Here is a 14,651-nt window from a genome sequence, read left to right on the forward strand (position 1 = left end):
TGTTTTAGCAGAGGACTTGGTAGTGTTCGCCTAATTGTTGGACTTGATGATCTTAAAGGTCTCTTCCAACCTAAAGGATTCTATGATTCTGTGATAATCCAGACGTTACTTCTTGCCTCCAAAGAATTAAACTGGGTCCTATTGTAACTATAGATTGCATACAGTTTAATTTTTCCTTTATCTAGATATAGCTGGAGACTTACCTCCAACCTGCAATTTCCTTCACCTCAGGAAGAAAACAAATACTGTTATTGCAGCTAACATGTCAGCACAAAGATTTTTAATACAGAAAAGTTCAATAGGGCATAACATTTCACACAGTACTAATCTGCTTGACCTAATTTCTTACTCCAGTTCTTTCTGCTGCTGCCAACACACTGTCCTGTGTAGCTCCCATGAAGTTAATACCCACAGATCTGCAAGAGGGATTTTTTTATCCTTAGCACAGTGCCCAGGAAGGTTGTGAGTATGTGACTTCCATGTGTGCTGCTCTGACCAATGCCAACAGCAGATGAAGGAGCAGGTGGCATGCAGGAAGACGCTGTGAGATTTGCAGCACAAAACAAGAGAGCAGAATTTCTGCCCAGGGTTATTATAATCACAAACTTACGTTTCTACCTATTTCTCCTTTTGCTTTCCTTCAAATCAAATGAAGCCAGCTTTCCTACGTCAGTCAAACCACATCACTATGCTTGCAGCACTCAGTTGAAATCTGAGTTCCAGTCTCGGCTATAACTCACTCATACCTAGAAACAGTTAAAGTCAACAACAATCCAGCTGTAACTTGAAAACTACTCTGTACCACCCAATAGCACTGCTCTCACAAAACCATGCTGCATCAACGCTGTGCTCTGTCTCCCTCTCCCTTCTTCTCATAGCCATTGATAGAATCTACTGACTCAGCAGGAGCAGAACAAGGCAGAGGGCTACTAGTGGCTCAGGCTGCACTGGCCTTCTGGCAGAACAACGGGAAGGTTCGTTCAAAAAACTCCCAAATGCCACTTTGGCATAGAAACTTACTCAAAAGCCAACCAAACAAAAAAAGTCCTTCCCCCCGAACATAAATAATAACATCACACAGCTCAAAGTCTTTCCTGCTTTCCCACCCAGTCACTTCCACCTCCAAATGAAGATATTTATTGCTGTCAATGAAACCAAGTCAGCTAGTCTCTGAAAATCTAGTTGTATCCTTTCTGCTTCACTGTTTGTCATTATCTATGCATGTTCTAGACTCAGCATTTATCTGGTAACTCCATGGATGATGAGGAAGTTCAGTTACAGCTGTACTGACTGCAAAGCAGATGGATGCATGCGGACACACAGAAAACATCTGGAGCCTCATGAGACGTGTCTCTGGTTGCACAAGGAGACCAGGCCACCTGCAGATACTCCTCAGATCAATGGTGCACCACCATCCACAATTTGAAAATTATTTGTCCCAGTTGCACCTGTCACTCCTAATCACATTTAATTTTATAACTATCCAAGTATTCAGAGCCTGGAATGTGTTAAATCTACCTAGCTGGTTTTACACAAACGAATGCAAGGGTAGCATAGCTTGTTAAGTGTTAAAACACATTAGTCCTGTACCTCAAACGTGATCTCACAGTTTTAGGTCCCACTATAAACCATCCCAACCACGTAACACCTGCTACTGCAACAAAAGGGTACATTAAAAGTCTTTAATGATTACAAAGAAAATGAGTTTGTCTGTGGGACACCTGAAAGCACATATGCAGGCCACATGTCTTCCTGTGTACTAGGAATTACACTGTCACTTATTTAAATAAGATATATGCATTCTGTACTCTCCTTCCTCTTATCCATGGATAAAGAACATACAACCCCAAGGATGCAGAATATCCACATATTTCAGCATGCAGTGAGCAGAACAACCCTTCAATACTATGCGTCCAGAAGGAAAGCAGTCCTTTTTTTCAACCAGTCATTATTCAATACCAAACAAAACCAATATAAAACCTTGATCAAGAGACATTTTTGTATGCTATTATTGGTCTGTTCCCATTCAACAGGCAAATTATGAAAAGCATCTGTACTCTGGAATTCTAGTCACATCAGCAAACCAGTAGCAATACAGGTGGTCTAAGGTTGAAACTGGAGCTCAAATCTTCAGCTTATCTCTTGTGTGTGAGACTGCCTTGACTACACAAATCAGGAATATTGTCCGCCTGACCACTGAGAGACAGAAACAGTGCAGAACTGAGGGAAGGCAATGAAAGTACAATCTCCTGTACTACTGAGTTCCCACTGAAGCACACAGAACATCACAAACCCAGTGATTTAAATGAACTCGTGTGCAGCTTTCAGCAAAGGGGATTTACCTTGAGGTTTGGGTTTGGTAAGCTTCCCACAGGGCTTTGAGATTGTGACAGTCTTCTGGCAGTCAGCGTTATGAAGAGCTCTCTTTAGGTTCCCAGTTCGAGTTTTCAAGGCAGTATTCAAGTCACATTCTCCCCAGGCCTGGAACTGGTATTTGCACTCCGCTGCAATGAGCGAATAAATGGCAATTTTTAAAACAGAATGAGTATGAAAATAAAAACATTTTGAGTCTAATAGGATGTCACAGACAGTCAAGTGCTTGTAGACAAAAGGATCATGCAAATGAAGGAAGGAATCCCAAGAAAACATTAAAGATGTTTTGAAGTGATAACTGCTGTCTCCCCCCTAAATATTTTCAAATTTAATCTTTTTGCTTTTGCATGGATATCACATGATTGTCACACAAAAGAAAATACATTCAACTATGAAGAGCCACAATAAATTTTTTTTAAAAAATTAAAACAATAGCAGTGGGAAATGTCATTTACATTCTATATGGCTATTCCTCCATTTGTGTGATGCCAAAGCTTACCAAATAAGGCTTGAATAGTATCAAGAACAGATAGCAACTATGAATTTGTCAAGTCCAAAACTGCAGCACTGATTGCCTTGGTAAGGTCACAATGATGATGGCAAAGCCACAGAAACTGTTTACTAGCAAAAAGCCAAGTTTGCAAGAGTAATCAGATCTGAGTCCTGGACAGACATCTTGTCCAGGACAAATCATGGAATCATAGAACGGTTTGGGTTGGAAGATCATCTAGTTCCAATCCCCTGTCATGGGCAGGGACACCTCCCACTAGACCAGGCTGTGCAAGACCCCATCCAACCTGGTCCTGAACATCTCCACTGGTGGAACAAACAAATTCCCTGGGCAACTCATTCCAGTGTCTTACCACCCTCTTAGTGAAGAGCTACTTCCTTACATCAGGCATACCTGTCTGAACTGTTGCATATGAACCTTCTGAACTGAATAATATGAAATACACTAGTCTTCATTCAATTCTGTCACTGCACACACTGGTAGCCATCCATGCTCCATGCTGCAAATCACACATTGCAAGGTCACATAAAGCCTGTGGTAACCACTGCAGAGATTTACAGCTGTGAGTGAACAGATGACACATTTCTGCCTTAAACAGGGCTGTACACCACCAGACAGCAGATTCTTATATGGACTGTGCAAAGGAGCTGTCTTGCTCTGAAGAAGCTGCCTTCTGATGCCTTACATGTTCTAGCTCCGAGGAACTTGAAATTTAGGACTAGCTCCTTCACCAAGGTATTTGCAGAACTAAGCAGAAAATGCAGGCTTCCTGCTCCATACTTCAGTAAAAAACAAAGCAAATCCCTTCAGAGACCAATGTTTACCTCCAAATTGCTTCTTCCAGTTGCAGGGAATCTTACACTTCTGAGTCTTGGTGGTTTGTTTGCACTCAGCTCCCGTGCGAGTGCCCTCGCGTGTCCCCAGGCCACAGTCACCACTGGTGGGCACACAGACACTCCACTGCCATTCCCCACAGTCAGACTTCTTTGCCTTTTTCTCTGCATGAACACAAAGAACCAAACCCAAGAGAAGTGGTCAGTACCCAGAACCTATGGAGAAGTTCCCTAAACTTCACTTAACTCACAGCACCTGAAAGGGTGAATAAGGAAGACATTCATAAAACAACTGTCTCAAAGGCAAAAGGTCTGGCATCCTCTTCTCAGTTCTGCAGAGACAGGTCAGACTCTGACTCCAAAGCAGGGTGGAGTATTCAAATCCAGTCCCACCACCATGCCTACTGCTCCACTTAGATATTCTCAAGTGGATTCTCATCTTCAGAATGGAGAATGATCTTATAAACCCTCAGGGATTACTGACCAAAACGTGCAGGAGAGCTCACTCAGAAAGCACACTCCTCTGTCTCCAGTAGCTGACAGCATGCAAATATTTTCAGTTCCAGCTGAAGCATTACACACTATACAGATTAGAAGCACATATACTGATGTTGTGTACCAGAGGATCTGAACACCTCCAGGGAACAGCTGTGGGATACAAACTTTTCATCTGGTATATCATGCCACATTTTATGTCAGAATATGACCCAAACTCCAAAGGTGAAGAAAAAAATACATGAGAGAAGTGTACTCAAAATGCTGTTCATACAAATGGGTTTGCTACTCAGAGATAACAGTAAGGATCATGACTTAATTTAAATCCTTAAACCCAAGTCTGAATGAGAAAAGACAGTAATACTATCAAATCCAAGGGTTCACAAAAATAATTAACTAGGCCCCCTAAACATCACAAGTAACTTTCAATAACCTTATATAAAATTCTTCTCCTTCTAGCTCTTGTATATTTATGCTCATATTTTCTGATATTTCTACACAGCCACAACAGTTAGAAATGCCTGGTTTTTTAATAGGAATGCTAATTCTCATGGACTTACAGATCCTATTAACTGGTGTGTAAGTAGTCTGTAAATACTAAGACCTTAAGAAAAAAACACCAGAAGACGTGTTCCCTATAAAATGTCAGAACTGGGTTTGATAGATTTGAATTTTCCACCTCAGGTCTGTCTCTCCTATAATGAGGTCCGAGTTCATCACTGACAGAAAGCAATTACCACTGGATGTCTTGCTTTCTATCCACAGCAGTGAGTTAGTTCAATTCTTTGTTGGAGGATTTCCACATCACACAGCATTGGCGTAGCACTGTCATATACAACACTGAATGAGCAACATGGTAACTGTGCTTTCATCACTCTTCTTCAGTTCTCTCTAACTCAGGCATGAAACTATTCCCAGAGCAAATTTTAACCTGCCTTGCAATACCCACTCTGTAATAAACTAAGAACTCCAGCCTCTGCGGCTGTCAAGCTGCCAACTTCCATAGAAACTACTTTCTGTTTTCCTATTTAACACAGAACAACATGTCACAGCCACAAATCCCTACCCTTTATGTCAAGAGGTTAACGAATGACCTGAATTTCATAACAAAACCAAAAAGATTTGACATTCTCCCACACAAGCAATCTGTCTTGGGATTAACTCCGAATTACACTGGACCTTACCTGGTTTCTCTTTTTTACCAGCCTCAGTGGTACTCACAGCTGCCAGAATGAAAACAAGTGCCAGGAGGGCAGCTGTGAACATTCGACGCTGCTGTTGTTGTTGTTGCATTCTAGGGATTAAACAGAGAGGAAAAAAAGATTGGTCAGAGTGTAAAAAGTGGGACCCTATCTAAAGCGTTGCTACAGCATTTTTGAGAAGCTCTGCTTCAGGGCCACGAAACACAAGCAGGTCAAACATAATTTGTCATTGGCAGAATGGACAATTATCTCCATTCCAGAGAGAACACAAAGATTTTCAACAATTATTTTCCAGCGTGTGTACCAAATCCCTGATCTGTATTGCTGATATTATGGTTGAGTTTTGCCACAGGAAGTTCAGGTATTATTGCTCATCTTCTAGAAGCCTGTCAATGAAACAAGGCTCCTTGATGGGCCTGGAACTTCTTTCTTCTTTTCTACCCTCTGGCTGTGACTTACTGTGTAAAATAAAACATAACGTACGCTTTTGTGTTTCATCTTACTGATTCATATGAAATAGGGAATGCTACACTATCTACCTTGCAAGGCCTCAAATTCTCATTAGGCTTACTTGACATCTGAAAAGGGCTTTTTTCATGAAAATATGATGCATCACATATCACCTATATAAGTTAACTGTCATTGGCATGTTGCTATCTACCTTTTCCTTCCTCTCCAATTACTGCCTCTTCCTAATATAAATTAATTGCCTGATAAGCAAAATGGACACAGAGCTAGGACTTGCACACACAGCTAGAGGCTATCCATAGCATGCTAATGAACCCGAAATCTGAATTTTGGAAGCAAATATTTAAATACAAAAATTAGTTAAAAACATTTACTTGGTGGTGAAGCATTGCTTATTAGTCAATCACCAACTCATTCAGCCTGGTTGACTTCAATGACTTATACACATATCTCCCTTCCACTTTGCGTTGTCTCATTTTGGTATCATGTATTTGTTATGGCCCTGCTTTCCAATAAACATATTGAAAATAAGCAACCACCCCATCTCTCAGAGACACCTCTTTAGCAGGTGGCCAGTTACCAAGATGGTGGACTAGAGACTGCTTGGACGGAAGGTTTCTCCATTTTTTTCTATTTTCAAGCCAGGGCCCATGACATTCATTCTACACCAGCCCTCCAAGGAGATGTCAACAGTGCTAGCCATTAAGATGGCCTTAAAAACTCAACTGAACTGATGACACAGAGAGTTTAGAGGCAACCTGATCTCATTTTGCTGAGCACAATAACCCTAGGGGAGAAATAATTCTCAACATGAACAAAGAACAAAATGTATTTGAAATTTATTTTGGCACTCCTCAGTATTCTCTGCTGGCAAACTCTTGCTCAAAAGCAACATAATTGTAATTGGCATGGAAAACAGGAGAGGAATCCCAAACTGAAGACTTTTAAGTGTCTAGCTTTAATATCATGCTAGAAACCAGATGAGAAAATGTCATGGTTTTGTTGAAATAAAGTTAATGTGAAGACTGTAAGAGACCTGGTATTCAAATGTCTCAAAGAGATGCCATTAGCACCCATTTGGTTTATTTCAAAAGTAAGTACCTTTTCCTGTCATGACCACCAGTGTTTCCAGTGAACTCAGACAGAGCCTGGGGCTAAAGCACACATGGATTCTGCATGAGCTTGGGTTTGGTTTTTCCTTTCTTCTGCTACATGTTTCGACTTAGAGACTCTCATATTTTGGCGAAATTGAAATACATAAATAAACAAAATAAGCAACAAAAAAATGAAAAAAGCAACCTGCCTTTTTATTCAGCTTACTTCATATTGGTTCTCTATAATCAGATGCAGTTGCAATACTATTAAGACACCAAACTTCCCCGCTCAGCCTCTTTCTGTTGGAGAAACTTCACGAGTAGCACTGCACCTAATCTCACATCCCATTTTAACTACAATTTATCTTCTCACTTCCTCTCTTCCAAACAACTCACCAGAATCCCTTGTTGAAGTAGGGAGTAAAGAGAGATAAATACTTCCATAACCTCAAGACACCGTCCCAGAGTGTTGTCTGTGGGCATCAGAAGCTGAAGCAAGGCAACACCAGTGAGTTAGCTGCATGGGATGTTGCCACACACAAGACACCTACAGTGGGCTTGGGTCTCCCCTCCTACCTCCTTGCTGCCTACCCCAGGGACCTGGGATGTGCTCACATGTACTCCATGGGCTGCTGACAGTCAGCAGGAGCCATGAAAAACTGTTTGTAAGGGAGATGCCTTGTGTTAAGTTGACAGAGACTCAAATTCAAGTCTTATCAACATTATTTTCAGCAAAACAGGTGGGGAAAATAGTTGGGTTTTACAGTCGGAAATGTTTCAGAATCCCTATAAACAAAAGCCTACAGAGCCTTAATATAGCATGTTTTCCTAAGACTCCAAGACTCCCTACAGCCAAAACACTTGCCAAGTTGTCTAAGGCAAACACTAAACCTGGAGAGAGATATATCCCTCTGGCAGAGAAAGCCAGGCTGCCTCCTCAAGTGCCTTAGCTATTAATTACCAACAAGTGAAAAGCCATGTTGTACAGAGGGCTTGTTTCACAAACACACCAACACCTTGAATTTGATGTAACCTTCATCACTACAAAAAAATGTAATTCTTTTGCATATAATAGATCACCAAGGACAGATGATTCCACAAAATTACAAAGCTTATACATAGTATCCATTAAATATTAGATATTTTTTTCAGAAAGCCAGAAAATCCCACCTCTCAGTAGTTATTTTAATTCAATCTTTTTTCCTTAAAAATAATTTAGCTGGCAATTACAAAGATGGATGAAAAGGAAAAACTCAAACTGGACTTATTTTTGAAAACAGGATATTCTCCTGAAAATAACTGTCTTTTTTGGTTCATTTTTTTCAAAATTGAAAGGTGATGATTTTTCCTTTTCTTTAGATACTGTGATAACATTTCCAGTTCAACCCTTGATTTAAAGAACTGCCAAAACTGTTAATAACAACAAAACAAACAAGTGCTTAGCAATATGCAAAACAGACTCCTCCTCCTCATTTTGATTTTTCTAGCAAGCTTTCTATCTATCTACACCAGTATTAACAAGTAAATCATGTGTCATGAAGGGCAAGTATTTCTTAAATCCTGTATGACAGCTCCTAAACAGAGTAAGACAGCAGCGTTTAAGCAAATGGCAGTGGCATTTACAACCAACAGGAAGAGACAGAAAAGAGACATTTGAGATGAGGAGAACTCCACAAAACTTCAGGAAAGAGAAAAGGTAAAGAAAGTTTAGAATAGTTCATATGGTAAACAAGGTCAGAAGAAGAGAGTAATCATGAAAAGAGACCCAAAATGGGAATCATAAAAGAGTGAAGTAGCTATTGACAGTTAAAAACTAAAACAGAGTGTGTTATCCAAACAAAAAGTGTGTAAGGGGGTGAGAAGTGAAGCCTAAATGAGATACATTGTAGCAAGTGGCTTCTCTCAGCAAAAATGAGGCACAAGAATTACTTCAGTCTTACAGCTGATTTCACAGTCCATCTCTGCTTGAAAGTGAAAAATGAAAGGAAAATTAAAAAATGGCAGGCAATCAGAAAATTAATGGGTTCATCAACCATCCATCCATAGGTTCAATTGCATGTTGAGCACCAGAGAGAGTCACGCAGAAGTCACGCTATGGCTGCAGTTTAAAGGATCTTTTGAAGAGCTTGAACCTCCCACCCCAAATTCCTCACTGCCCCTGACCTGATTTTAAAATCATGTTCATCTCTCCTGAACCTGATTCATTGAATCCTTCATTTGCTCTGATGTGTACGGTCCACATGACTAATGCACCATTCCTTTAGGAAATATCTACACTGTATCCCCTCCCCTGCTACCAAAACTTTGCAATAAAAACCCAATACAATCTCATGATCTTACGTAAGTAAATAAAATGCATCCCAAAGGCAGACCTAAGAAATTCTACAGCCTGTTATTTCTCTTCACAACACTGCTTATTACCCATGTTAGATCTACCTTTTGCATTAATTCTTTTTCTCCTGCTTGAATGAATAATTTCTCATCAAGTCCCACAACAAATACTTTAATAAATTATTGTTTGATTAGTCACAGATTAAGCACATCTACAAAATCATTTTTTAAATGAGCTAGTTTGGGACATCAGTCTCTTTTCAGTAAGCACACGCTGTACCTAATGAAACTTAACATTTACCTCCACTTCTGAAATTATTCTTATACAAAATGTGTTCTCTTTTGCAGTTCATCAAGGGAAGATGAACATGTCTGCAGTTACCTGGATCTGTTTCTTTCCCCCTTTTAAAATATAAATATGTTATATTTGCTATGGTCCAGTTGTACAACAGCAGGACGTATTTGATGCATGTTCTAACAGTCTTAATGAGTCTGAAATATCAAGTGCCATTTTTACAGTACTCTGAGATGGAAACAGTTTTTGCTGTAAAAGAGGAAGTTAGAGCGTTTGGTTCTTGGGAGTTTGACCTCTGTAACAGTTGCAGAAACTACTGCTTGTTCAGGTCTCTTTCTCATTCACCGTCTGGTGCATTCCCCTATGCCCTAGCTGATTTCCCATGTTGAAAACAGAAGCAAATGATCAGATGCTTTTGGAATCAGACCTTTGTGAACTGTAATCATTGAACTGCAAAATCTTCCCTCTTCCTTTCCACACATACACATTTCCTTTGTTGTCTTTATTTGCAGTACTAAGAAAAAATAAATTAAGCTAGGTTTGCTTTTAATTTCCTTAGTAAGATTTAAGTCAGCTTAGGTTTTGGTGAGCCTTACAGCAATCTGCCACTTCTGGACTTCCAAGACACTACTTTCTTGGAGTATTAGTACTATTTTCTTCAAATATTTTTTGAATGCTCCAGAGAGCACTTTAGTGGGCTGATTCCCAATTTAAATTTGGAATTCCTCTACCAGCTTTTTTTCTCTTTTTTTAATGAGGAAACAATACATTGAAATTTAATTTCGATTTGTATTGACGTGTATTGGTCCAACACACATCACCAGTTTAATTTCTTAAAAATCAACATTAAAATTGAAAAACCTTAATTAGATTGACATTTATGATGCTATGTACTATAAACTGAATCATTTGGATAACACTTGATACCAGTGGTTATTTTTAAGGATGAGCTTTAAAGGATAAGCTGTAAGGTCATACTGAATTAAATTCGAAAATAGCATAAACTTTTTATAGTCCTATGGTAGGTAGAGAAGAAATAACATCCACAAATAAATAGCCCCTATTATTATTAGCACCATTCTAATCTGAATCTGGAAAGATAAACCCTTTTATAATGAGGTATCTCCTTACTACATTTTCCTCATGCATAATACCACAAGGACTTCACATCCAATTTCGGGTTGACACAAAATCAGTCAGTAGATTTTTCCACACTCCTCTGAAGTAGTTTTGAGTCACATGAATCCTATCTTACGCATTCCACTAGATCTTATCTATTTACACTGTACCATTAATTTCCATTACAGTTATAGGACTTGTACTGCAGTTTCTATGTTTCCTGGACCTTTTCTAGACTTTCAAGTCCTCTCTACCAGTCATGAAACAAGTGTGTGTGGGCTAACCCAGTAATACCCATGTGAACCAAGTAATAGCTGCTTGCAGGTACTACCCCTGCTCTAGCTTCTCCAGTTCACTGCCCAGGACACCTGCACCTGCTGTTTCTCTCTGATCTCAAATATCTTCCATGTACCAACTTCTCACTAACTCTTTCTGCCCTGACTGCTGCAGTTTTCAAAAGCAGTAATTTATTTTCTTTGTCTTGGCTACCTTGCTGCTGTAATGTTGTTGTTTCTTTATCTAAAGCAAAATCTTATTCACCCTTCCTGAGTACTGAAGTAGACATAGACATCACATACATTCCTTTGTAAAGATTCCCACCCTCACAGCACAGCCAATAGCCTTGAACCAACTTGCTGATCTTCATCATTTAGTTGCACCTTCATGGACCACAGAACTCCTACTACAGCCTTAGTAGTCTCAGCCTAAAAATGAGCCTAGGTTTAAAGAAAGAAAGAACCTTTAATTGTAACAATTGATTGCTTAAACAAATGATACTATCTCTGGCTAAAAAAGCATGCCCTAATCTCATTTCTAACAATGGTCATATTTCAGAATGATTTTATTAAAGAAAACCTACTAGAATAATGATGAAACATCAAGTTTTATTATTTGGTCCAAGTAATTAAATTATATTTTACTCTTGGGGGGGTGTGGTGGTGTTGTAGGAGGTGGTAGGTACGTTGCTCATTGTACCACAAGAAAACCCAAACCATATTAATTCAGAGACCTGTAGCTACTGCAGTCCTTCTCAAAGCAAAATCTGTGTGTTCGTCTCCTCTACTGCTTTTACTTCCCCATGTGGGGATCAGTATTCTCTTGTGTTATAGTTATGAAATTTTGGGAGCTTCATCAGCAACACGAAACAGTGGACACCAGTGGTCTGAGTTTGTATACTAACAAATTAGTTCAAAGCAGTGTAGAAAACTTCAAACTCTACTGAAAAAAAAAAAAAAAGCTCTCTGCATTTCAGATACAGGCCAGCTCTGTAGTGGCACCTCAGCACGATCCTCCAGGCCCTCATTCCAACATGCATGACAGAGTGCCACTGGCAGGTTGCTCTGTCTGGCAAAATTGGTGATAGATAAACAACAAGTTTCAATGAACAGGCACTTTTCATCTTTGTTTTTTTTTCCACCTTCTCTTTTGCTTCTGTGTTGGGGGAGAGGGGCCACCCCACACAGGAACAGCTCCAGCAATGCTTTCTCCCTCCATGCAGGAGAAGGGAAGCTGTCAAGCAGCTGCTGGTAGGGAAGAGGCAATGACTTCCAAGGTGAGCTAGTACTGGAAGGAGTTAGGTAAGCAGCAATTTATTCATCAGTATAGTGTAAAATTTTTAAAAAATAACAAAATTGAGCATAACTATCTGTTGCTGCAGATCAGACAGGGAGGAGTTAGAAAACTCTAGAAGGCTGAAATTCTATCTGGGAAACTATTTTTTTAAAACCAACATTTATTCTGCACTACAGCACAAGGTACTTATAATGAACAACCCAGAATCAAACAGTTAGCTAAACAGGAAAAAAAAAATATCACAGTATGACCCTTCTGATAAGCTCAAGTCAAACACTTCACTCCAAAAACTGCAGTGTGCAGCAGTGACTACATTTTCTAATATGCACTCCAGTTTATGTTCTCTTTTCAACATGGACATCATGAAAGGGCAGAAAAATGAGCATCGAGGCCAGCAAGTGATGCCAAAGCCATAAAAAAAAATAATAAAATCAGGGAACCAAGAGTTCATGATTGAAGAGAACTATTAAAATATAAACAACAAAGTCAAAAACAATGATCAATTAACATCCCCCATATCTTGCTTTGTTGAAGTAAGCAAGCAAAAGTGATTAGTTAAGTTGTGGATAACAGTTCCCCTAGCCTTTGCTATTTGCATAGTTGATTGCACGTTTGTTTCTCACATTAGGCTAAGGCAAACACACACACTGTGGATATTTCATGTTTCTAGCTTCCCAGATATAAATTAACAGTTCAAGTTGATAACAGATACCCACGGGTATGTGAATTCTGCCTTTCAGTGCTAAGTATGATTTAGACTGACTCAAGAAAAAGGCAGGTCCAAAAAAATACAGACACGATATTTCTCTCACTTTTCCATAATATTTTGCCAAATTAAAATGTTTTATGGAAGAACATAACTTTCAATAAGATGGCAAGTTTTTGAAAGTATTTTTTATGAATTAATTTTATTTTTGTTCTTAAATGCTCACTAATATCAAACTGCATTTCTTCCCATTAAAAATATAATTTTATACAATTTGCAATGCAAAACCAAAACTCTTCCTAAAATGTGGGCAGGAAAATGTGTATTTCACACTGTTCCCATAGTCTTTTCATCTCCCAGAGATCTCCGTATTCACTGCGCAAGTAGGAGAGAAATTCTCAGGGAGACATCTGGAAACTTTGGCAGTTAACTGAGGGAGAAACAGCTATCCTGGGGAGTCCAAACTGGAGAACTGGACACTTTAAAGAGAAAAAAAAAAATAAGCATGTTGGAAGACCATCACCTTTGGTGAAGAGAGTTAATAGCCAACTGAGAAAAACAAAGTGATCCAATGACTATTTTTCAGTCCACTCAGGATTCTGAAAAATAAAAGTGCAACAGGTCACACATGAAAAACTTTATTCAGAGTTGTCTTTCCAAACCCGATAGCTAAAGATATTTTTATTTTTTAAATAAAGTCCAGATTCTTCCAGACTTCTGTGACAAGAGTCGTACCAATAAGCCAGTACATGCCAGAAATATAAGATTGCATATAGGAAGAAAGAAGGTGGCATTTTTAACCTCCAAAGGATGGTACAACCCAGGAGGTGGTCGAACTACTGATGAAAGACAGGTTTTATTCAGATAGAGTTCTTATTAATATAAGGTCATTTTTAAAAGCTGTATCTATCCGCATATCCAAATGTTATAATAACTAGAAGCAAAAAAAAAAAAAAAAAATGCAGCCTGACAAAAACTCAGATTGGTTGTTAATTGTTTCCAGATAATATCCTTTCATATTTCTTTCCACACTAGAGTGTTTTTCAGCTTTGGACCTTATATCACAGCAACAAGGCTCTTGATGAAGCTCTTTGAGAGCCACCCCTTTGGGACTTTGAACAATCAGTTAGCCACACAAACTTACTGCTAAATTCACCAGCACAAATTAAAAGACAAAAATAATTTATGGTTATGCTTTTTTTGATTAATTTTATATTGATTTCAAAACAAAAGTTTAAAGCTTGGAAAACCTGGTCTTTCAGATCCTGTCTGTGATTGACAGCTGAGGTATTAATTTCTGTTTCCTACTCCTCAAGAGAGCCCTAGCTACAGCCCAAAAATTTCTCAGGCAGGCATCTCAATCACCCGTACAGAGAATTGGTCTCATACTACAGACACTTCTAATGGCCTAAAAGGCATTTTTATGCAAGGTGGGATTACTATGCCCCAGTGAATATTTAAGTAGTTTATACCACATGACTAGCTTCAACAGGAAATGTGGAGAAACTACTCCTATAAACCTTGTAGGACAGTATTCACAACATTTAGATGCACATGTTTTGGGCTCAAAAGGAAAACTTTTCCGATCCAGCAGAGAAAGGGTGTGAATCACGACTCCCTCACTAAATATCTGTTGTGGTTTGAGGCTTGGA

General features: G+C 39.0%; 1 protein-coding gene across 1 annotated transcript; it reads right to left on the reverse strand.

The window, feature by feature from the left end:
- Positions 1-2,301: 2,301 nt before the first annotated feature.
- PTN (pleiotrophin) lies at positions 2,302-5,505 on the reverse strand. Its single transcript, XM_008939523.1, has 3 exons — positions 5,397-5,505; positions 3,709-3,882; positions 2,302-2,504 (listed from the first exon to the last, which is right to left on the reverse strand). Exons 1-3 carry the CDS (start codon positions 5,503-5,505, stop codon positions 2,302-2,304), a joined length of 486 nt encoding a protein of 161 aa, XP_008937771.1.
- Between the last annotated feature and the right edge of the window lie 9,146 nt (positions 5,506-14,651).

This window comes from Merops nubicus, unplaced genomic scaffold (genome assembly GCF_000691845.1).
Source record: "Merops nubicus isolate BGI_N331 unplaced genomic scaffold, ASM69184v1 Scaffold5254, whole genome shotgun sequence".
Classification (NCBI taxonomy): Eukaryota; Metazoa; Chordata; class Aves; order Coraciiformes; family Meropidae; genus Merops; species Merops nubicus.